The following is a 23,722-nucleotide window of genomic DNA, read 5'->3' on the forward strand; positions in this document are numbered from 1 at the left end:
TAAGTACTGACTGCATTAAAGAATCAAATATATATTCAAAACATGTGTTGCACATAAAGTACAGTGTAGTATTAAGTACTTCCGTGTTCCACCAACAATATGTATTCACTTTCGTGACTGTGATATTCCCGCCTTCATCCTCTTTATTAGAGGATGTCTTTTGAAAATCCACGGCTTCATATTGGTGAATTGGCCCCGGATTTCACCGCCGTAGCTGTGGTTAATGGAGAGTTTACTGATGTAAAACTATCATCCTTCCATGGAAAATATGTTGTACTTTTATTCTACCCCGCTGATTTTACCTTTGTCTGCCCCACGGAACTAATAGCCTACAGCGAAAAATTAAAGGAATTTAAAAAAATTCACTGTGAACTGCTGGGAATGTCTTGTGATAGTCAATACAGTCACTTAGCTTGGTGAGACCTATTGCGTTGCAAATATCGATTTTTTGAAGATCTTACATTAATTCAGTTGTGCAAACTTCATAAACGCTTGGGTTATTACTTAAAAGTTAAAATGTACTGTTATATATATTTAAGTTAGGCTAAAGGAAAGACCAAATACTTAGAATTTCATTCAACAGTTACGAAAACACGGCTGGTAAGGCTTTGAATATTACATGTATCATTGCGCTGCATGTTTTTTGCAGGCTCAATACACCTCGGAAAGAAGGTGGTCTGGGAGGCGCAGTCAAGTATCCCCTTCTTGCTGACCACAACGCGTCCATAGCAAAAAAATACGGTTGCTACTGCTTTGCTGAGGGAAACGCATTCCGTGCATTGTACATTATTGACGGCAACGGAATGTTGCGCCACATCAGTATTAATGATATGCCTGTTGGGCGGAATGTTGAGGAAACTCTGCGTCTAGTACAGGCTTTCCAGTTTACCGATGAAAACGGCATGGTGTGTCCGGCCGGCTGGAAGCCGGGTGATGACGCAATGGACGCAGATCCAGAGAAGTCCAAAGAATATTTCGCAAGGCACTGACCATTTGTAATGAAACACTCTCTACATTATGGACAAACGATAACCATTTTCCTCTTCTTCCCTTTAGCTTCAGCCTGACGATCTGGTGTGTTTAATAGGGTTTCCACTAAGAACAGCAATCCAAAGATTGTCCACCCACCGTAAGTGCACTGAACATAATAATATTATTTTGCTCGCAAATCTTGTAGAGGCTCACATTTACAGGGATCCAGCATTTGATACGACACTTATTAAGAAACCGAGACCTTCGTATCCCCACACAGCACTGTACGTTGTCCCAATGCCGGCAGACTTTTCTTTGGTACTTTATTAGTATCGGTAATCATTAATTTTTGTTCCCGTATATTTACAGTGTCTATTCAGAAAATAGCGTTCGCTTAACCGAGGATTCCTCTCCTAAGAAAATTTACGAGAGAATGTTAACCAAGTATGTATTTGCTCGTTAATAATGTGGCTTTAGTGCAGTGTATCACTGTATCCTTTATTTTTGGGCTATAATTGTTCCGTTTATTCTAGACTTTCGTTTTAGAATTAATCGCAGCGCAAAGATGAGTTGAAAGCGTAATTCTCCAAAGAATCACGGAAAGCACCCCGCTGATTATGCGTACAGCATTTAATGGAGTTTGTGACGTAAATTGTACGAGAACTCGTTCAGTGAAGATTGCGCAGTGGGTGTACAGTAATCTAAAGTAGTTACAGTACGTACTAACTAAACAAAAGCATTGCAGGTTTAATTTTGGCTACTTCCGCTGTTGATACGGGTTGCAACATAATAATTACTATGTTGTAACCGGTAACCAAATTAAACCTGCAATGCTGCTGTTTAGTTAGCTCTTGCATTAATGCAGTTGTTTGCTTTTTCGCCATTTGGTTGCTGATTCAAAGCCAAAATTTACATTTTTCCAGGCGACAATTGAGTGTACGTTTTATCTTCGCAAAAATAACCAACGGTCAATAAAAAACGGAAAAGTGCACGATTACGTACAGTTAGCTATTTTCGATTGATTTTCGCAGGCCACATGACTTACGATGCCCAGTCACCAGTTATAGTCATGCACTTATCTTCATATTGCAGCATGCAGCTACAGTTTCTACTTTTTGTTATTTTACGCACACATGATACCTGCAGAGTGGCGGAAGTTCGAAACTTCATCGCACACCGATAAAATGCGATTGTTATAGAATACTGTGCTTCGATCCCAAACCTACATCTGTAATTCAAACAATAACGGTAGTTTTGTGCTGAAAAACATTTGCCGAACATGCCTTATCAAATCTCTGGGTTCACTGAAGCCGAAGGTCGCAAACCCTTTGTTGTTTTACCGATCACCCACTTTATTGTATGACCACAATTTGTCAGGATTTTGACGGCTTTGCGAGCGCTACTGTAGTGCCATCGTTACAACACCCAGATACCGACCGATTGTCATTATTTTAACGAAATGGATTTCTTGAACAACACTACGTTAGCGGTTGACAACACAACTTTGCCGTTGGTACCAAAATCCAAGACCTTTGTTCTCGCCACGGCCTGGTTTACCGTCATCGCGTGCGGTCTCAGTTTAACGGGAAACGGACTTGTTCTTTTTCTGTATTTAAGGATTCGTGCTCTGCGGACCAGCTTCAACATCTATATTGCCAATCTAGCTCTAGCCGAAATTCTTTTCGGAATATCAGGCATACCGGTCCAGTTTGCTAATCAGTACTATGATTACTGGCCATACGGGTTTGGTTTGTGCAGCTTTCTGGAAGGCCTGCAAACAGTGGCCGGCGCCGGTATACGTCAGGCACATCTGCTGATGACGATGAACCGTTTATGGGCAATTTTAAAACCGATCTCGTACAATCAAATACACACCTGGAGGGTCGCACTGTTTTTTATCGTGTTAAGCTGGTGTTTCGTCGCGGGATTGTATGTGCCAATTTCCGTTGCCGGACGGATGTATATAAGGCCTGATGAAAAACTATGTATTATCAATGTTAGCTTTCAGTTTACAACGCTGATTGCTGCCCGAGTTGTAGCGTATGATTTCCACTGGTGGCTCATATGATTTGCTTTCCCTTTATATCGTACTGGTTGTACAAGCGGAGTGGACAAAAGGATAGAATCCATGAGGAAGAAAGGTCACAAAACAGTGGTAAGCGATCCGTAAGGGCAAAAAATGCATGATATAAGTAAAATCGTGCTTTGTGTTTTTTATCAGTTCAGATATCGCTTTCACAGTGCGCACTGGGATTACTTTACTGTGATTAACTGTACTTTTGAGAAAGATGTGTTAGCTTGTCCTCACGTTACAGGACGACGTGACCGTAACAGTTATTTCGCTTTTTTTCAGTGTACACTAACGTCGTGAGTACTGCTGGGATTACCGGAACAAATAAAGTGTCACCGACTACTTTGGGTCAACTTTCGAGCAGGAGAAGTAGAACAAGTAGTGGAAGCAACAGAGTCTTCATTTACGTTTCCATTGCGGTGACAATCTGCTGGAGTTCCACTTCGGCTTTTTGGATCTTAGCTGACCATACCGGTTACTGGGATGATACATATTACGGTTTTCAGGCTTGCTTGACTTACGCTAACTCTTTCGTGAACCCTATTCTGTGTTTTATAGCTATGGAAAGATTCCGATCGGGTCTAAAAAAACTTGTGTCCTGTGGCTGACATACGGAAGTACTGTAATTCTAACTTTCATTCCTATAAGTGCACCTTTCATTCCTTTGCTGTTTCACCCTTTGAAAAGATAATCAGGAAAAAATGTTGAAGTGATTCTCTTATTAAAAAATTAAATGGAACTTCGCCACAAGCACACTCATACCTAACATGCTCGTGTACCTTTAAAATGATGTTTCTGATTGAGTTTGCACCAAGAAAATGTTCATGAATCATGATCATGAATACATATCTTAGTTTTGCGGCACTAGTACTAAACCTATCATGCAGTAGCTAAAACAACATTGTAGAAACGGTCGGCCATGTTTAAAACAGAAAAATAACGTACTCACGTGTTATGGTATATTACCTATCGCGACGGGTTGGGCACTGAAAAGTGATCAAATGACAAGTAGACAGACATGTGTATTTAGCCGTTGAAACTTGAAAGTGCAGAAGACACAGCTGCTTTAGGTTCATGAATGAGTAGTTACTTGAAGTTTAAACTGTCTCTCTTCAAAATATTAACTGTTTATCCGCAATTATCCTAATCTGCTATCGTGTCAAACAAGCAGACTATAATTGGCTTACATGTGTTAGTTTGGTATACCGTACGCTTGCGGAAGTTATATTGTTCATTTAAAGGTCGCGCCAGAATTAATAGTTATTCATACACGATTTCCCCATTCCAGTGCCGGATACCTACAACTGGAAAGTTGCTAATTTTGAGGCAGTTTTTATACAACACCTTTATCAATACACTGGAACCCATATGGATAACCACACCACGGTTGCCGGCAACGACACAACGTCAGTAATCCTCACTGTGAAATCAGTTTTTAATTTAGCAACCATTGCCTTCACGATTGCCTCCTGGTTTTTGAGTTTATGTGGCAATGGTCTTGTACTGTTTCTGTTTATCTGGGAAAGGACGCTCCGAACAAGTTTCAACTTCTATCTGGCCAATCTGGCTTTTGCCGACTTATTCTACTGCGTAACGTCGATCCCTGTCTATGTCATTAACCAATATTTTGGCTATTGGCCGTTTGACTCTCTACTATGTAGCGTCTTACATGGCACAACGACAATTCTGACCGTTGTTGTCCGACAGGCGCATTTTCTGCTAATCATCAATCGTTTGTGGGCGGTTTTAAAGCCTGTGTCGTACAGATTGTCTCATACAAGGAAAACCGTATCAGTTTTGATAATTTTCACCTGGATCTTTGGGTTGGCCATGTATTTGCCGATCTGTATTCTGGGGCGAAGATTCGTGACAGTTCATCATAAAAATATGTGTGTTATCGATCTTGACCATCAGATCACTCTAGTTATGGTAGCTCGCGTACTGTTTTACGACGTTCCACTGCTGGTGCACCTGTTTTGTTTTCCTTATATAACCTACCTGCTGTATAAGCGCAACGCTAGGAAAGGAATTGCCAGCACCACAATGTTCGAAAGGCAGTTCTTTATCAGTGTTCAAGAATTTGTTTTCTTGAAATAGTGCGCAACCCGCTAGCTGTTCAAGCCAAAGCCATGCCGTTTTCATCCATTAAAGCCAACAAAGGAGACCACGGGAACAGCCGGGTTTTTGTTTACCTGTCCGTTATGGTTACCGTCTGCTGGGTTGTTAACAACACCTACTGGATTTTAGTCGACCATGCGAGCTACTGGGACGATGTGTTTTACGCGATGGAAGCTTGTTTAGATTACGCAAATGCATGGGTAAATCCCATCCTTTGCTTTATCGCAATCGAAAAATTCAGAATCACATTAAGGGAATTAATGAATTCGAAACAGCATTAATGTTTTCAATATTCCGCAGGATGTCACGTGATTAAACTCACTTTTGGACCATTAGTTTCTCCCTTTGTTTAATACTTTTGATTACTGTATGAAATGAATTAAGTAAACGTGATTATTACACAGCAGCTGTGGAACACCTCTTTTATGAAGAAAAAGAACAATAAGGGCATATTTTTATTCTGATATTAAACACAGCGACAAAACGAAACCACCTGAGTAAATACAGGGCACGTTTTCGGTCCCGAGTATAACCATAGAAAGTACATTTTACCATTTTTTTAAGTAAAGGGACCGTGGTATAGCTGCTGTTAAAAAATGTTAACTGACCGTAAAACTACCGCTAGTTAAAAATCGGAATGCTCAACGTACTAGCGGTAGTTTCACGTTCAGCTAACATCTTTTATATAAGCTGTCTTGTCTTAAACGGGGGTGCATTTCGCCATTGAACAGATCACAATCCATTTTGCAACGCAAAAACAATAGCTACGTAATTATTACTTAACAGTATATTATTATTAACAGCTTTATTAATTTTGTTCGAAAGCTAAGCCGCGCAGCTGGTTAAGTAAACTGAAAATACAATTCCAGTATAGCCACCACATATTATATTTTATACATGTGTCTGTATCAAACCAAGGACAAACTAAAATGTTAAAACGTCACACACAAAAATATCACAGTCAAAGCTTTGTATGAGTATGATTAACTAGAATCAAATCCAGCTACAACAAACGATCCAGTAAAATCCAGGAGACATATCACAGTTACTGTTGCAAAACAAAGTGCCGCCAAAACGCCACAAGCCTAAAATGCATATTTTGGGGTTAATCTTGGTACACTAGAAAATGGACGGTTTTTGGAAGGTAGTGTTTTGACTTACTATGGAGGTCAAAAATAAACTTGTTTCCATATTTTTGGCAGGATAAGTCACTTTACAATTATGCACATCTGGCTCGCCCGGCAAACGGGTATTGCAAATTATTCCCAATCTGTGGCGCGCATTGACATTTTCTTGCTGCTCCGCGAGGAACACAGAGCAAGAAATAATTAAAACAACCGTCCAAAACGCCGAATTAACCAACATCTGTCAACGTAACCGGAACCGATTAAATAATCCGATACAAAATCCGATGCGTAAATGCTGTTTTCTTTCCACTTACTGTATATTTCAGATTTGGACCGCTTAACATGACATCTTCGTGAATGCTCAGTACAGTAATAGTCAAGAAAAATATAAGTAAAACAAAGCTGACGATAAGTGTTCCTTCGTGAAAAAGCAGAGCTTGACTTTTTGGACCTTTCGGCCACACATAAGAACGGGCTCCTTCCATGGTGCACAGGGATAACAATAACAGGACCTCTCAAAAAACAACACATTTTATGTTTGATAATCGCTGAAAATTCAGTAACTTCCTAACATGTGGTGTGATGTGTTTATGACTTAAATTCTTGCTTCCATTAATTTTGGAATTTCTAAGACTTTGTAAATTAACCGATTGTAAATTAACCGCTGTTAAACGGAGTTATGTAAACTCACGAAAGCTGATCCAGAAAACGCTCCGCATAAACTCCACACAAAACCTGAATTGAACCTCATCGGGCTGCTATTATCAGCAGCATGACTGGAATGATTTTATGGATGCTTCTTTTGAAAGTCATCCAACTGGCTCATCCAGGCATGGTGGTTTAACGGCCAGAAAAAACGCCGATTCAGGAGTACAACAAAACAATCAGGAACATCCATGACACTCAATTTTTTTTATGAGAAATAATGATTCCGTACAGTGCGAGTGCTTCTGCACAGTACATTGATTTCGTTAACTTTGTTAAGTACATAATAAATGTTTGGAATACGTAAAACGTGCATCATACTGCGAACAAAACAGACTCCCATATCCCCACTCCCACAAGATCTTTACGTACTTACTGAAAAACCGGCGCGCATACTATTTGACGTTCCGTAGTAACAACTCCGCAAGGTGCAAATGCGGTACGCTTATTAGTTTTATGGCTCGGTTCGATGTGCCAGTGTGCCACGCATGTTGGTTAATCGTGTTTCGTCCTATTAATTATCTGACAACCTAACCGGTCCTAACTGCACACTACCAGCTCGCTCGAGCCCAAGATAAGAACACTGAAAAGCAGAAAAAAACAGCAAAACAGTATCAAGTCATTTTAGCGAGTACTTTACTAATTTATAGTTAATGTTGGCACCTGATATTATCGCTTCCTTAACTAGATAAAACTGCATTAGTGAGTGAACTGTTAATTAAGTACAGTAAATAATTTATGGATTAATGGCTGTTTTTAAGGCGTCTGATTGTCTGTACACTGCTTGGAATATAAAGTGCGGCGGCGGAATAATCACGTTAGGCACCCTGCAGGTCACACAAACCGGGAGGGCATTATGGTTATTTTCTGCTGTGGACTAAACAATGTCGCCTGCATTAATTAGTAAAAAACTTTTGGAGTAATCCTGCGCTAAATGCTATGATTCGCGGTCTGGCAGCACTTCTGTTCGATGGGAATTATTTGATTAGTTCCGTAATTTTACGATCTACAAGCAATATGTGCCATGATAACATGGATTCGCACCCCAACGTTCTCTGCTCCGAGCGAGAATGACGACGACGAGGATGTCCTCTCGGGTACCGAGCCAGGAGATGCTCGGAGAGGCTCCCTTCAAAGTGGAACAGCCCAGTTTAGTCGCATTCAGCGGCTGCGACGCCACTTGGTTGATCCGTACTTGCAAAAACGCGCCAAATATGGAAGCCTTCAGCCATCACTAACCGGGACTGAGTTTGAATTAGTACACTTTTCGGCTGGTGGCCGGCGGTTCGCCAGCCCAGACACGATCTTAGCTAATCATCCTAATACCGTTCTGGGGGATCCAGCCAAAAGATCATTCCATTATTCGTTATCTAGGCATACACATACTTTTTCTACAGTTCTGCCTGATGTGTTCGAAGCAGTTCTTGAATTTTATGAAGGAGCCCCGCTAATACGCCCAGATCGTCTTACTGTTGATTACTTTTTGGAACAGCTGGAAATATTTGAATTTGATGCTTCGGTTATTACGCGATATTTGCGTTCAGAAGGTTTGTCGCCGAAACATGAAATTACTTTGAACAACCACAATGAATTATGAATACATTAGAGGATTTAGTAGTAAAGGGGTTTCCACTTTGTAATTCGGCTGCTGGTGTCATTTTACAAAATATAATATCTGGTATAGAACTTGCGGAGTCATGTATTCAGATATGACGTGAAAATTTCACAGTTTCCGAACTAATAAAGCTTCATTAATTTGTTTCCATTTCGGTTCAGAAATTAATGCTATGGTCAACATCTTCACGTTTTTGCAATCCACGCTGCAGGGGTCAATGGGCCGTGACCTTTTCTTTTTGTATTTAAACGACAAAACTAACTGACATCATTTTACGAAAAATATGAATCGACAGCAGATAACAGCAAGCAAGTGCATTCGTATGTTATTAGGTGTGAAGCTACCCAGGAAGCCCCCGACAAGACGAACTGACATTCAACCCGCTTGGAAAGATCGTATCTGGGATTTCTTTGTTTATCCCGAACTATCTCTGGCATCGCGCGCCTACAACGTCATATCATTAATTTTTACATGCGTTTCCATTGCGATATACGCATTAGAGACTGTTCCGGAGTTGAATGCCTTAATGGGCACGACGCAAACGCTGGGTGATGCCTTCAAAAACCCATTCTTTATTATTAACACCATTTGCTACATATTCTTCACAGTGGAGCTGGTAGGGCGATTTGTGGGCTGTCCCGACAAATTGTGGTTTTTTCGTCGTTGGTATCACTGGGTCGACTTAGTGTCAATCCTGGCGCATGTTATTGTCATGGTGGTGATGGGTACCGGCGGCTACTCAGCTGGTCAGCCTAATGTTGCGCGACAGATCGGTGTGATTCGCGCGATAAGGTTGTTTCGAATCCTGAAACCCATTGGGGCGTCCAAGACCATTGGTTCACCGAGTCAGTACTGGATTGGAATATTATGGCAGACGGTGCGCAACAACGCGTCAACGCTGCTGGTGCTGCTGTTCTTACTGCTGCTCTGCATGGTTTTGTTTGCGGGAATTCAGTATGCCATTGAAGGCGGACCAGGCCAAGCGATTCCATCAATTCCCCATGGCTTCTGGTGGGCCATTATAACAATGACAACTGTCGGGTATTTTAATTGTATGAATCGCAGTATGTGCATAGAACACTTGTAACTTTCAAAAGCGCTTAGCTAGCGAAAATGCCCGTATAAAAAATTCTGCTCTTCCATAATGCCGGTGACAAAATAATCCTCTAATAAATCATTTATGTGTTTTCGTGCCGGGTATTCATTTATGTGTGTATTCATTTTAATATGTGTTTTCGTGCCGGGTACAATGAGAAAATTCTACGTGACGACGTTTGGCGTTGAAAAGCTGAGGTGTATGAGAAAATGTATATCTATTTTTGCGCTAGTGAGTTGCTTTCGAGCATCTTGGCCAACGTGTCCGGCACGAAACATTACAATCACTAGATGACAAAAAACCACAGCAGGTCGCTACAGTGTTTAGCCCTTCGATATAAGTACTCAGACATTTAGGGGCCAACAGTTCCAACCGGCACGGTGTTTCGGGCGGGTACACGCATTTGCTTCTTAAATCAGTTTTTGTGTGCGTTCTTAATGGATGTAAGCCATTGCATAATTATCCTCACTCATCGCATATTCTTATAACCTGCGTTCTCACTTCGATGTTGCTAGTTGTTACTGTATGCTTACGTACTGTGTTTCAGATACGGGGACATTTATCCTCGCTATGCGGCCGGCCAGTTCGTAGCCGTAATATGCGGATCTGTTGGGCTAATTTTCATCGCCTTTCTTCTGCATTCGGTGTCGAGTGGATATCAGCGTTTGATGAAGAACAATGCTGAATACCGGCGCTATCTCATGCGTCAAAAGAAAAGGCGGCTATCGCAGCAGCCCAGAGAAGACTCTTTGTTTGCAAGCACTTCTTCTACGTTGGACGAGGAAAAGGCATCCCAGATGGGGGAACAAATCGTTGTGGTCAACGGAGCGGAATTCATCATTCCGGTAGAGATAGAGTATGCCAGAAATGCGTGGAACGATTAAAAATGTTTTTGTTGCAGGTGAACGAGCTGGCCTTATTCCCCGACACGTTAATAAGCAACCACGAAAAACGCACGTCCCACTTTTTGAAGGACAATAAAACGCTGTACTTTCCACGAAGCGCGAGCATATTCCCGTCATTTGCGTCATTTTATAAATCCGGAGGATTCTTACGGAGGCCTCCATTTGTTCCGATGCGCAAATTTGTAGAGGAACTGGTCTTCTATGAAATGGGCGAGAAAGCTTTAACTGATCTTTTTGCATCCGAAGGAATCAGCTTGGAACGCGAGCTGGAGCCCACAAACCGATTACAGTTGTTCTGGTATCGAGTTTGGGAGCATCCGGAATTTAACTGCATCTCCCGCACAATCGCCATCATCTCCATTCTGATCATTACGACGTCCGTAACGACTTTGATTCTAGAGACGATACCGCAGGTATTAAGCGATGAATGCATTGGGGCACACAATAATGCAAGCGCCACTAATTCGTCCGTTCCTTTATCTAAAAAACTGTTGAATCAAAGCGAGTGTGCTGAAGAATGGACATTTTTTATACTGGAGTCTGTATGCACGTCTTGGTACACGTTAGAATTAGTATCACGCTTCATTGTGGCACCCTCCAAGATCCGCTTCGCTAAAGCCATCATGAACTGGGTGGATGCCTTAACCATATTCCCGTACATATTCACACTGATAGAGATGTTCTCTGATACATCACCATCCAGCATTATTGTCAATTCGTTTGGATTCTTACGCACAATTAGGCTGATTCGTCTCATTGCACTGTTCAAGTTTTCCCGGTTCTCGAAAACCATGCAGATGATCTTAACCATTTTACGATCGGCATGGTTTGAGCTGTGCATGTCATGTTACTTTTCGTTTGTTATGGCCATCATTTTCGGAACCACAGGCTATCTATTTGAGCAAATGAGCGATAAGCCGAATATCAACAGTATTCCGCGAGGAATGTACTGGGCTTGGATTACTATGTTGACCATTGGCTATGGTGACATTGTACCGGTGACTGTTGGAGGATATATTATTGGTGGTCTGTGTGCCATTGCTGGAACACTGTTTTGGTCACTTCCAATGACGCTCGTGGCTGACCATTATGCCAAATATCGAGGATTATATAACGATCAGGAATTCATGATTGCCGTACTGGAGCGACTGGAGCGAGCGAGGAAAAAAAGAGAAGGCTCGTTAGTGCATTCTGAAGGGATCCAGCCGTTGGATTTAAGGAAAATAGAAGCTCTGTAAGCTATTATTTTCTAAACAGAAAACTGAACAGAAGAATTAAAAAATTGCAATTGCAGAACGGAGATGCCGGAAACGATGAGCGGGTTTGTTTCTTTGCCACCGTCTAAAGCTGACGATGAGCGGACTTCAGAACCCCGTATATCGGTCATGGGCGACTCAGTGGCTACCTTGCGGCCTGTTCCACGAAACCGCTCTTTAGAAATGATAATTACTTCCCCTCCAATTCCAGTATTTTCAGAATATCCTATCCCTTCCAAATCACATTTACGCCCTGTAGAGTAGGAAACGTAACGGACTGCTACTAAAATTAAGTGGTGCCAAGTTTTCGGCGGTTATAAGATTGCTTCTTTTCCTGTGGACTTTGAATATTAATGTTTTTTTGTTTGTCAATCAGCTCTTAACTCTCTTTTTTATTCTAGTCTTCTTTTCATATTCAAGCACTTCTAGTTTTTTGATTGCTAAATAGCAGAATAGATACTGTACGAGTAGTGCAGTTGTCAAGGGCTGCAGCTGAATTATGAATGTGATTATCAATATAATTTAATTATTACTATATAAAAATAAATAACCTTTCAAAAAGCTACCGGCTTGCGGCAATTTGGCATGCGACCGTTGCAGATTCCTAATGTAACAGCAGAGCATAATTAAGACGAAGACACTATCTCTGCTCTCTAATCAATCAAATCCGTTATTTATTATTTTCCAATGGGAAAAGAAGCTCCCAAAATAGCACAACAAGCGGAAGCGGCAGAAGTAGTGGAAGAAGCTCAGCCGCTTCGAAAGGGTCATCGGTCAGTGCCTATAGTGCTCGAAAGTCTTCGGAAAACGACCACGAACTGCCTGTAAAATATGGCAGCTCATCAAGTGGCCAGTCTATCGATAGCAAAAAAACAAGCCAGTTGTCGAAACGTTCGTCTGATGATGATTCTGATTTGGATGGTGATGAGGAGGAATTATTTAAAAATTCTACAAGCCATGTAGCGAAGTCCACTTATGGAATGCAATCAGCTACCTCGGATGGCAGTCAGTCTGGAGACTCGACACGAACCGGGACTGTGCAGGAATTTGACAGCCCTACTCCCGAGCGTCTTCAGAAAAGTTCCTTCATGTCTGCAACCGGCAAAATGGCTTCCGTTTCTAGTGGAAGCACTGCGCCGATGTCGCTTACCGGAATCAGCCGAAGCGGTCACTCTTCTGCCTTTACTGGAAAGAGTGACGGCAGTAGTGTTTCTGGCAGTGGAAGTTGGAAATTATCTACTGCGAGTAGGAGTACCGCTCCAAATTCGGTCACGGGGGTTAGCGGAAGTGTTCCTTCAGCGATCACTGGAACAAGTGATGACAGCAGGGCTTTTGGCAGCAAAAGTTGGAAATCCTCGAATGCTAGTAGGGGTACCGCTCCAAACTCAATAACCGGAATTAGCGGAAGCGTTCCTTCTGGGATCACTGGAACGAGTAATGTTAGCGGCAGTAAAACTTGGAAGTCATCGAATGCAAGTAGGAATACGGCTTTAGACGCGGAAACCGGGGTTGGTGGTAGCGGAGCCTCTTCTGCATTTACTAGAGCAAGTGAACGAAGTGGTTCTTTTGGTAGCGGCAGCTCGAAATCTTCGAGGTTGAGCCGGAGTGTTGTTCCAGCTTCGGTGACAGGGGTTAGCGGAAGCTTTGCACCCTCGACATTTACCGGCACTAGCAACACAAGTTCACTGACCAGTGGGGGTACCATGTCTTCAGGCGCCAGTAATCACTCGACGCCGGTTTCGTTTGCTAGCGCCAGCAAAAGGGCCTCTCCATCTTTTGTCAGTGCAAGCGGCGATTCCTCCTTCATCTCGGGCCCGGCAACCAAAAATTCTGTTCGATCGTCGTATACCGGCGGGAGTCAGCAGTCATCAATGGCGACAGCTGCCTCAACGAATATCGGCAAAGGTTCTGTACCATCGTCAGCTGGCGGCAGTAATATTAGTAGAAGTACTGCTCCGGCATCTTTTGCCCAGGGAAGCCAACAGTCCTCTTTTTCTCGAGCAAGGAGCATGCCAGTATCCCTTGCCAGTGGAAGTGGTCAATCGAACTACCTCTCCGGCAGCGCTGCTGCCTCAGATGAGTTCAGTTTCAGAAGCTCCCGTTCATCCCCTTCCAGTGCTGCTCGAGGCAGCACGGCCAAAGATATTGTGGTGGAGAATCCTTGGAACTGGAGCAGAAGCAGTACCCCATTGCGAATGGATATGATTAGACCGACTTTAGGCGGCACACTGATGTTTGAAGAAAGCCTCAAATCCGCTGGTTCTAGACATACCTCTGATGGAAGTAGCAAAATTAAACTGAGATCAAGTAATCGCACGAGTGAACGGTCCAGTGCAGCAGAAAGTACTCCGCGCAGTTCTAACAATAGCTTTCGTGCTTTAGATACTGAAAGAGAATCAGCAGGAAGTGGTTTGAGAAGTTCGGGTACAAGTGCAATGGATAGCAGTTTTAGCAGACCATCATCACTCGCAACCGGTCAGAGATCCACCCAAGCCAGCAATATGTCGTCGCTGAGTTCGGATAGTCAACGCTCTTCATGGGAATCAAGTGCAGTGGACGGGAGTTTCAGCAGGCCCTCATCACTTACAGGCGGTCAGAGATCTACTCACGCAAGCCAGGTGTCACCATTGACTTTCGACGACCAACGCGCTTCACGGTTATCTGGCACTGGATATTCAGAAGTCGATCGAAGGTCGACATTCCCGGACAGTGTAATCAGCGGCAGTATCCCGAAACAAAGCACAAGGAGGAGCATTTCACCACAAACCGGCATTGATCGATCTAGCCTTGGCGATAATTCGTCTGTTCGAGACAGTTCGTTAAGATCTGGTTCATTTCGTTCCACGCAGCACGAATTGGGCAGTATAACTGAAAGCAGCGTCGCAAGTGGTGAGACACATGCAGCTACCATGAGGTCAACGATGGGTTCTGCCAGAACAACCGGTAACTCAACAGAATATTCAGGGTCGAAAATGTCTGGTGACCTATCGGGAACGTCTCAAAGAACAAGCACAAGCAGCGCCATTAGCGAAATAGATCCGAGACATTCTACCTTCGGCACTGGAATAGTCGGCAGCGGAACAGCGGTCCGGTCTGCCGCAACTAGCGGAAGCGCTGTTAGTCGCAATTCGAGATTGTCTAGTCCTAAAGAGTCAGAAGTTATCAATGAAACACGCGACACATCAGCCACCTCAACCGTTGATAATCCTTGGAGATGGAGCAAAACTAGCAGTCCAGTGCACAAAAGCGTGATTCGTGAGACGCTTGGTGGGGAACTAGTACCTGAATACCGAGGCGACTTCCCGCCAAAACGCACATCGGTTTCCGCGGCAGAAGTACAACCTTTGTCTGAAAAAAGGATGAGTCGACAAAGCACCGTCTCGGACCGACAGAGCCGTGTTAGCATGGACACTGTGCCGCGCGGTAGCAGCGCTACTGGGCGGCAAAGTACACAGTCCAGTGGTATGGTCGACAGTCGGCAGCGCAGTTTGTCAAGTGAACATCGCGTTACCAGTGAAACTCGACAATCCAGATTTAGTGGATATGCCGACGTAGGAATGAGTTCTTTGCCAGCGAATTCAGTAGTTAGTGTCATGAACGAACCAGTTAGAGACAAATCTGTCATACCGTCACGAACCAGTACCAGTGGTGCTGGAGATGCAGAAAGCATGCGTTTTAGTGGTTCTGACTCAGCCGGAAGCGATATTTCTAGTTCACAAGAGGCCTCTAAGCTGTCCAGTGAAAGCTTTAAAGATTCATTCAGGAAATCTCATGGCATAGCACCCGCAGGTGATGGAGTAACTGAGCCCGGAAGGCTATTAAGGTATCGCGTGTAAATCAATTCACGATGTTTTCATTACAATGATTAAAATAAAACTGCTCAGGTTCAAATGCTACTTTAAAATTATTGCGATACATAAGTGGTCGACATACTTAAAAAATGCTCTTCAATACAGTACAGATCTAAGCAAAATGTTTTTCCAGCTCCTTTTCCCCTGGAGCTCCACTTAGTGCTTTTGATCAGGCCACCACCATGAGCATCTTCCAGAAAGCAGATGCCACAACAAGTATCGCTCCTTCTATTGAGATGGGGGATAATTTGACCGAAAAATCTACACAACGGTTATCCACAGCAACGGGCGAACCGGTAGAGGTCACAACAGAAGTTCGCCGGACAACGGAAAATTTTATTGATGCCGACGGCCAGATTAATTACAACTATGAGCCGTTAGAAGTGGTGAGAGTTAGAAAACATACTAAAACGTACTCCGATGAGCAATCAACTGAACCTATCGAGGAAATGGAACTTCGTAAAACGTCAAAGAAATATATTAACCCAGCCGGCTCACAGTTATTTGAGATTCAAATAAAGAAGAACGTACGCCGCAGTAAAAGTAGCAATGGCAACGCCTCGTTCACCGCTCTGGGACCCACCCCAGCGAAACCGCGAAGCAAAAGTGTAGGTGAAGAAGATACTGAAGAAGAACCATTACAACGGCGACAGTCCGGCAATGCAAATACCGAAGGGAAACGGGGCACGGATGGCAAGGCGGCTACAGCCGGTAAGAAAAAGAGCAAAAGGAAAACAGATACGGATGCAAAGGGTGACAAAGACGAAACTCCAAAGAAGGGGAAAAAAGGGCGAAAAAGCACGAAGCCGACAGGAAAAGGAAAGGGAGATGGTATGGACTTTGACGATGGTGACGATTGTACTATAAAACCTAAGGAACGGGAGCCTAGTTTCATATCGTGGTTATTGGGAAGAAACAAGAAGAAACCGAAAAACGTCGTGAAGAAGAAGGTGCGAGATGCTGACGGGCAAGCTACTCCTCGTACCGCGCAGGAAAAAGTGGGAACTTCTGGGCCATCGTGTCAACTGGAACTGGCTGAAGTACGAAGAGAAGCTGAGGCAGCTAAGCAGGCAGCCGAAAGGGCACAAGCAGAACTGCACAAGCTGGCCAGTGCCAGAGCGCCGGGATGGCCGACCGCCGGACCGGTATGTAGACTCGGCCAGCGACGAACAGTCGACGAAGTGCATATGCGTGCCGATGACCAGTACGATGCCTGCGCACTGCCGGTTGCCAGATTGAAACCGGATCATCCCACCCTGACCAGACCGATGACTGCGGAAGAACAAAAGTGTGAATTCCGTAGGAGAAGGGAGGAGTGTGAAAGAGCCGGCGGCATGTGGTAAGTGTTGCTATTGATGGTGCTGCAAAAGTTCCGCATGGCTAAGGTGTAGATATCACAGGCTTCCTTTATGTGGCGCAGATGAACCCGTATGCGATGCCCGAGCACAGGTAGCTGAAATAAAGGATCGCATTATGATGAAGTTGAGCGAGATCCAGAGTGTGATGAACGAGACATGCGAACTGCGTATGGAATGCCAACAAATATGTGAGATACTGAGCGAAAAACGCTGTTGTTACGAGGAGCTTGTAGGAAGACATGCAAAGGTCAACGATATTCTATCACGTGAATTCGCACACAAAGATGAGGTTCAGATGGAAATGGATGATTGCGAAACGCTGTTGCTGCGACTTGAAAGCTGTCATCCGGAACTCGAATGCCCACCGAGCTGGCAACGGCAAGAGTTGGATTACCGGGATCGCTATTTGTACCACATGCAGCGGCTGGCACACGAAGGATTCGAATCATTAGAAGGATACGCACAACTTCATGACGCAATGTTATACGACAAAATCAGCATTCTGAAAAACTGGCATCAGCTAGCGCAGGATTACTTAGAAGAAACACAGTGCTTGACAGAATCCCAGAATAAAGCGAAGCAAGCATTTATCGCCGCGACCGCAAAATACAATCGGAATAAAACAGTCCGCGATCAGCTTTCCTCGGATTTGGTATCTTTGCAAGATCAAACGCAACGGGAGATCGCTTTGGCTACTATGGAAGACCAGAACGAACGCCAGGAAGATCAGAACCGGTTGACCAAATACAGAGACCATTTGCAGCGGTGTTTAATCACCCGAGATTTGAAATATGAAGCAGTGCTGGACGCCAAAGACACCTTAGTCACCTGCATGAAGGAGATCATTCAGACTTTGCAGGTATCCCACCTTTCTCTGGACGCGTCAGGAATGGATGCAATGAAAACCTTTGATGACCTCTTGGAACTAGGGAAAGATCGGCGATTGTCACACGGTACAAGCAAACTGCTGGCTGCGTTACCCCCGGAGTCAGATTACGCCGACCATTTAGAGCGGATTCAAAAAGTCTTGACTGATTACGTTGACTGTATGAAAAAGATCGAGGCACGCCGAGAAGAATTGTTAAGGCAACGGACAGAGCTGGTTGGTGACCCGGATCCGTTGGTCCTACGCAGTAGTTCATCCGATTATCAATGTCAATGCCCTTGTCCAGAGGAGTAAACGGTTTGCGCATCAGGTGGACATCTTGCTTACCTATATGTGCACTTTTAACTGTTTTGACTTTTGCTTGCTCGTTTTCTTTGTTTGTTTTTGAAGTTTACGCGTTCATAACTCGATCTGGTTTCATTAGATTTTATTTTAATATTTCTTACTTTTCGTTATATTAAGATAGTTATTAGATACCTTAATGTTTTTTTTCGCATACTCTTTAATGTGTTTTAAGTGACGGGATTGTTTTTGTGAGACAAGATTCGGTATCATGACTGACAATCACTGTATCCTTAGTCTGAAGGTTAAAGTACTTAATGTGCAACTCAAGCATAAAATGCCACGATAGCGGCACTCCGTGCATGCTAAAATGTAAATGCAGATTTTGTGGGTACTAGTTCTACTAAACCGTATTTCCAGGCGGTTATCTATAATTGTACGGGTAGCCAGCCAAAGGCCCAAAGCTGAATACAAAGGTAGACGTGCAGCAACAAAATGTCCGAAATTATTGGGTTGGTTTACTTGAGAGTATCAAGGGCAGATATGCGATCACACACAGCTGGTGTTTCGTTCATAGAACGAATTCTCCCAGCCACAAACATCTGATCCATAATAGCGTACAGTTTCTGGAACTGAAATGTCAGCATAAGATCAGTCGGTGTAGAAAGCAGTTTAAAACAAGCCATAATTGCCGCTATGGATTCATATAAGGCATCCAGATAAACAAAAGGTGACGCTTGAGCATCACTAAGAAGAATAAAAATATTTTCCGGTGTGCACAGATAGACAGCATTGAGAAGAGTTCTAGTCGATTCCATACTGGAGACTTCGTGGTTCAGCACAAAATAGCCTTCGCTTTCTGCAGCTCTTTTCTCCGCAGCATATGTTATGGAGCCCGGTTCTTGTTTGGACGGACTTGCAGGTCGTTGATTTTCTAAAGGTTTACCGGTAGCTCGTGACTGAATTTCTATCAGCAAATTAGCAATCAACTTTCGACGTTCCTCCATTTGGGTCGGCATTATCTTCGTATCAAACCAGCGAATGTATCGCATCTGTCCGTTCCGAAGGCTGCAGATCATTATCATATAAATCATGCTATATCACGGCGTTGCGAAAACTTGGGAAGCCGTTATTCTGCAACATGCCTGGTCTTCATTGTATTCTTTTGGTAATATGAAGATATGTTTTTTTCGCGATGGAACATCTACCGAACAGGGTTGCTACGATTACTGGTGGAATCCTATATTTAATAATACGAATTTATTATTAACATAAGTAATATATGCGCTTATATAGATGTCGGTATCATGCCGGCATCGGCTGAAATACTGTACATCGAATGAATGAATTGGTTACGTACTTGAATGTACATCAAAAGGAAAATTGATTTAAGCAGGAGTTGATAAAGATTAATTTAGTGCTCAAATTTGTCCATAAACGGTCAGATAAGTATTTAATATTTAGCGTTAAATTAATAATAGTAGAAGTATATGCGTTGTTCTAATTCGTAGGGAGTTCATTGCATATCGATCTGGGTAAATGTATTCTCCATCTCGTCAAAGATAACAGAGTGATTTTCGATTCCGTAGACAACTGCAGCATTGCGACACTTTATAGCTGTATCTCTCCTATTAAATTTAACGTTGACCATTGCTAAATATGCCCATACAGCCGAATTCTTATTATCAAGAAAATTAGCTTCTTGCAGTGCAATTTCGCACTCGCTATACATTTCCAGGTGGTAGCATGCCCAGCCTACTCCAAGCCAAGTCTTGCAGCTCGCTTGAAGCCGTGCTGCCGCAAAGTACATTTCGTACGCTTTTTCATAATTCCGATTCCGTTGTGACAATCGGCCGTAGCGAAAATAGAGTGGAAAAGGATCAGATACTTCCGTTGACAACGACAGGGCTCGGTCGTAATTGTCAGCTGCTTCTACGTCATTTTTTTGTAAGTACATGATGTGTCCCATAAATGCAAAGACATCAGCGGTTTCGACATCCTTTGCCATTATACCCATCAAAACACTTTCCGCCTCTGTAAGTTTTTTCTGGGTAATGTTCAGCAACACAGCCGCTCTCCATAACACTGGATCAGCAGTATCACAGGAGCCTGTTAAGTGCTCGCTGATACAAAGTTCAGCAAGTTGATGCAGTTCCAGACCCACCAAACCTCCCAAGGCTGTCCAAAATATATTGTCAACGGGGATGTGCTGCTTAGGTCCCACCGACGCCATGTTGGAGATGGGACTGAAGTTGCTTTCCGGTTTGCTCGGTTCCCGGGTTTTGTCAGAGTCTGCTTGGCTTACGCCCGATAAAAGACCCTTATTGTCTTTCTTGGATCCGCCTTTTGGTGCCGTCGATGGCACGATCTTGGCGTCCATATCTGATTTAGGGCGGCTTGTTGGACTGCTTGGAACCAAGCGGGTTGGATCGCCGGTACCAGTCGCCGCTTCTGTGCTGCGTTGCTCTTCCACTATCCTAAGAAATTCTTGATAGTTTTGGCGCTTTTTGTCGTCTACTCCGAGCTTCTCATTGGCTCGATGATAGGCAAGATCTTGCAAAACACCGCGCATGCCGGAGGAATCTTGACCGCAATATTCGTAGAATAACCCCAAAATCGTCCAGGCCAAGGGGGAATCCGGATACAAAATGGAAATGGATTCGAAGATGATTGAAGCTTCTTTCAGTTGTTCATCGAGGAGCTTCAAGTGACCTAAGCATACGAGCCCTTCGAAGTTCGAGTAGTCATCCAGCAAGCATTCTATGAATGCTTGATCGGCTTTTCTGATGTCCCCATGCCGGCAATAAAACATTCCAAGCTCCTTCCATGCACTGCTGTCTTTTGGGAAGAGTCTGGTTCTCTCTCGCATAAGCTTCTCTGCTTCCTCTAATTCTTCATCCATTTCGGATTCCAGGGCCACCATACGCAGGCCTTCCAGTGTTTTTGTAGTTGTTTCGCTAACCACAGAGCGATAGCCGGAGCGTCTTACCGCCGCAAAAGCCACTCGAGACTGCCGTATGAGATCGCAGTATAGCGTCGACAGAAATCTGTGAAACGATGGTCTGTCATTCGTGATTGATGGCTGCAAATCATACTTGTTTCGTACCAGCTGGATAATATGCAGCTTCAGCTCTTCTTTAAAAGCATGAAAATCCCCGCTTTCGCACATACGTTCCTGAATAAAGCGCACACTCTTGTCGATATCGTTTCTTTTTGCGTCAGAGGTCACACAGCTCTGATAGAATTTAGCAACCTGGTTATGCATCCTCTCCATTTGTGAATGGACCGATAGCTCCGCTAACCGAGCATTTTCTTGTGGACGTTTTATCTCAGCTGATTGTTTCAGTGGCTTGATGAGCTGCTTCAAGCGATCAATTATGGGTTTCTTTGGCGTCTCCAAAATTAGCGGCTTTTCGACTTTCATCTCCAAGTACACATATGTCATACTCTCCTCGTACTTTCTTTGCTCGACATTTTGAGTGCCACCATGAGGCGGTATATCAGGGTTTGATTTGGGATTGTTAGACCCTACGTGTAGTGAAACCAGTGCAAATACATAACATTAAATGAAATCGGTTGTGAAACTGTTTAGTGTACCGTATTTTCAAGTGAGATTGATGTTTATGGTGCGATAGTACGATATTCGTACCTGATTTGTCAGGAGATATATGTAAAACGCCCATGTCACTGCGATTCCTCGAGCCCACACTTAAACGCGTGTCTTTGGTATCCAACGAAATAGTCGTCGATGGTTCTCCAGCAGCTTTCGCAACATCAGCGCCTATGCTGACGCGATGAGTCCTTTCTGCAAACTCATTCGGATCGTAGGCTTTGATCGGAAATGCTCCCTGGATCCGGGTTGCTCCAGGAAACAAAAGCGGTTTTACATCGACATATGCTACACCGTGACGACTGACCACAGGTTCATCGGGATTTGTCGCTTCAACATTGGCTTTCTTTTTTCCTCCGGGATGTTTTTCAGGCAGTGTGAGCTCGAATAGCTCAAATGGCCAGATTTTTCGTGCCATCGCTTTTGCACGAAAAGCTTCTTCTCCATCACTCGGCAGTATGCAGCGAAATTCTGTATTGACAACAATACACGGATTCTGCCGCTCCACCACGTCCCGGTGCAACCAGTCGGTTGAGGCACACATACTGCCTGTTTCTACAGCATAATTTTTCTCGTTAAGCTTCTGAGTCATGTAGATGGCGTCGGTAACAATGAGTGGATGGGATGGCCATTTTTTAAAGACGTTCTTCTGACTCGGTCTCTGAATGATGGTCTTATTGCTGGCGAGCAGTGTACGCTCTACAGCGCCATTTCTGGGAAAAGCCGTCGCAAAAGTGAATCCCGAACTAGAGGCATTAGCAGCGCTCTTTTGCGCCCCATGCGTTGGGACTGGTGGCAGCCATGTTTCTGGTAGCGAATAACACGAATGTACTGTCAAGGTGAGCAGGTTAAACTGCTGCTCGAAGACGGGTGGAATTAGCGGGGTCAAAAGCCTGATTGAGATTTTACACTCCGGACTATCTGGATGCGCAGCATTAGACTCTATTCCACTAGGAGAAAAGATCGTAGTGGTACTTTGAATCTCCTTCACACCGTTGAGAAATGGTAGGGTGTCGATCGAGCACTGACCCAAAAGGTCAAGCTTATCTTCCGTTGGTTTCTTCTTATCTTTTGGTGGAATGGCCGTAATTTCGTAGAAATTTAATAGTAACGGATAATGAACGAAATCATCTAGGTCCTGATAAGACTGGACTGTGACAGGAAGAATGATCTTCTGGTTCAGATTTTCGGTAAGGGAAACGATCTGCAACTTCGGTGTCTCGACCGCAGCATTCCCAATTGTCAGCGCACGAATAACTAAGCTCCAACCGCTATCCTTACACTTTGCACGATTAAGGTTAGACAGTTGCAGCAAACTAATCTCCAGTTCGGATTTCCATGGTTCTGTTGGTGGTGCTTGAGGCACAGTCAAACTCATGCTAGTTAAATGGCAGTTCAGTTGCACTTAAAGCAGGTTCTGGTGTGGACTGGAAAAATTACTGATTGCAGGATCTAGACCGGAGCACAACGCTAAGTGGCATTTGCTGAAAAGCATTCAAAAGCACTGTATTTTATGTTAACTGTTAACATAAGGTCTACTAATTACGCATTTTGTGCAGGAGATTTGCGTAAGTACTTTCTCGTAAGCGAAAGTCAGAATTCTGCCATCGTCATTGCAGTATTAAAATGAATTACTTAGGTATACGTCGTATGCAGATGCTCAATTTAAAAACCTCAGAAAGTGCGAGAACACTTTTACTATGCGAGAATGCTCCAAATGTCTAGGATGATGTCATAATGGTAATCTTGATAACTCACGGCACTGTTCACGAGATTTCCCCAAAAAGCATGAAACGGTTGGCCAGTTCCTTAGTTACCGATTAGTCTGTTTAGCGTTTGAACATCACTCACGCAGGTTCAGTTGTCAGGT

The 23,722-nt window shown here is 43.7% G+C and overlaps 4 protein-coding genes and 1 long non-coding RNA gene across 10 annotated transcripts; 3 read left to right on the forward strand and 2 right to left on the reverse strand.

The window, feature by feature from the left end:
* The first annotated feature begins 16 nt into the window (after positions 1 to 16).
* Positions 17 to 1,961, forward strand: LOC129590084 (peroxiredoxin-2-like). Of its 2 annotated transcripts, none has more exons than XM_055485078.1 (6): positions 17 to 416; positions 650 to 982; positions 1,088 to 1,129; positions 1,194 to 1,256; positions 1,342 to 1,416; positions 1,506 to 1,961. In XM_055485078.1, the coding sequence occupies exons 1-6, from the start codon at positions 154 to 156 to the stop codon at positions 1,516 to 1,518; spliced, it is 789 nt and encodes a 262-aa protein (XP_055341053.1). In that variant the 5' UTR covers positions 17 to 153; the 3' UTR covers positions 1,519 to 1,961. The 2 variants fall into 2 exon arrangements, with proteins under 2 accessions (XP_055341053.1, XP_055341052.1); XM_055485077.1 differs by having other exon boundaries at positions 1,519 to 1,961.
* Positions 1,962 to 5,957: 3,996 nt separating this feature from the next.
* Positions 5,958 to 7,383, reverse strand: LOC129590086 (uncharacterized). The gene is made up of 4 exons (XR_008690694.1): positions 6,980 to 7,383; positions 6,603 to 6,800; positions 6,323 to 6,526; positions 5,958 to 6,246 (listed from the first exon to the last, which is right to left on the reverse strand). It is a non-coding gene; the product is annotated as an uncharacterized LOC129590086 (long non-coding RNA).
* A 134-nt stretch (positions 7,384 to 7,517) lies between these two features.
* On the forward strand, positions 7,518 to 12,625 carry LOC129590082 (uncharacterized). Its single transcript, XM_055485072.1, has 5 exons — positions 7,518 to 8,540; positions 8,941 to 9,649; positions 10,252 to 10,549; positions 10,606 to 11,843; positions 11,904 to 12,625. Exons 1-5 carry the CDS (start codon positions 8,018 to 8,020, stop codon positions 12,127 to 12,129), a joined length of 2,994 nt encoding a protein of 997 aa, XP_055341047.1. The 5' UTR covers positions 7,518 to 8,017; the 3' UTR covers positions 12,130 to 12,625.
* A 93-nt stretch (positions 12,626 to 12,718) lies between these two features.
* LOC129590078 (mucin-19-like) lies at positions 12,719 to 18,585 on the forward strand. 3 transcript variants are annotated; one of them, XM_055485065.1, is made up of 4 exons: positions 12,719 to 14,172; positions 14,248 to 15,688; positions 15,850 to 17,055; positions 17,117 to 18,585. In XM_055485065.1, exons 1-4 carry the CDS (start codon positions 12,846 to 12,848, stop codon positions 18,252 to 18,254), a joined length of 5,112 nt encoding a protein of 1,703 aa, XP_055341040.1. In that variant the 5' UTR covers positions 12,719 to 12,845; the 3' UTR covers positions 18,255 to 18,585. The 3 variants fall into 3 exon arrangements, with proteins under 3 accessions (XP_055341040.1, XP_055341041.1, XP_055341042.1); XM_055485066.1 differs by having other exon boundaries at positions 13,273 to 13,373; positions 13,439 to 15,688; XM_055485067.1 differs by lacking the exons at positions 12,719 to 14,172; positions 14,248 to 15,688 and having other exon boundaries at positions 16,915 to 17,055; positions 17,137 to 18,585.
* Positions 18,586 to 19,109: 524 nt separating this feature from the next.
* On the reverse strand, positions 19,110 to 23,565 carry LOC129590081 (cilia- and flagella-associated protein 70-like). Of its 3 annotated transcripts, none has more exons than XR_008690690.1 (3): positions 21,892 to 23,565; positions 19,603 to 21,770; positions 19,110 to 19,482 (listed from the first exon to the last, which is right to left on the reverse strand). XR_008690690.1 is itself a non-coding variant. In XM_055485071.1 (3 exons), exons 1-3 carry the CDS (start codon positions 23,228 to 23,230, stop codon positions 19,759 to 19,761), a joined length of 3,273 nt encoding a protein of 1,090 aa, XP_055341046.1. In that variant the 5' UTR covers positions 23,231 to 23,565; the 3' UTR covers positions 19,110 to 19,758. The 3 variants fall into 3 exon arrangements, 2 of the variants coding, with proteins under 2 accessions (XP_055341046.1, XP_055341044.1); XM_055485071.1 differs by having other exon boundaries at positions 19,110 to 21,417; positions 21,496 to 21,770; XM_055485069.1 differs by having other exon boundaries at positions 19,110 to 21,770.
* Positions 23,566 to 23,722: the final 157 nt, after the last annotated feature.

Source organism: Paramacrobiotus metropolitanus, unplaced genomic scaffold (assembly GCF_019649055.1).
Source record: "Paramacrobiotus metropolitanus isolate TYO unplaced genomic scaffold, Prichtersi_v1.0 Parri_scaffold0000039, whole genome shotgun sequence".
Lineage (NCBI taxonomy): Eukaryota > Metazoa > Tardigrada > Eutardigrada > Parachela > Macrobiotidae > Paramacrobiotus > Paramacrobiotus metropolitanus.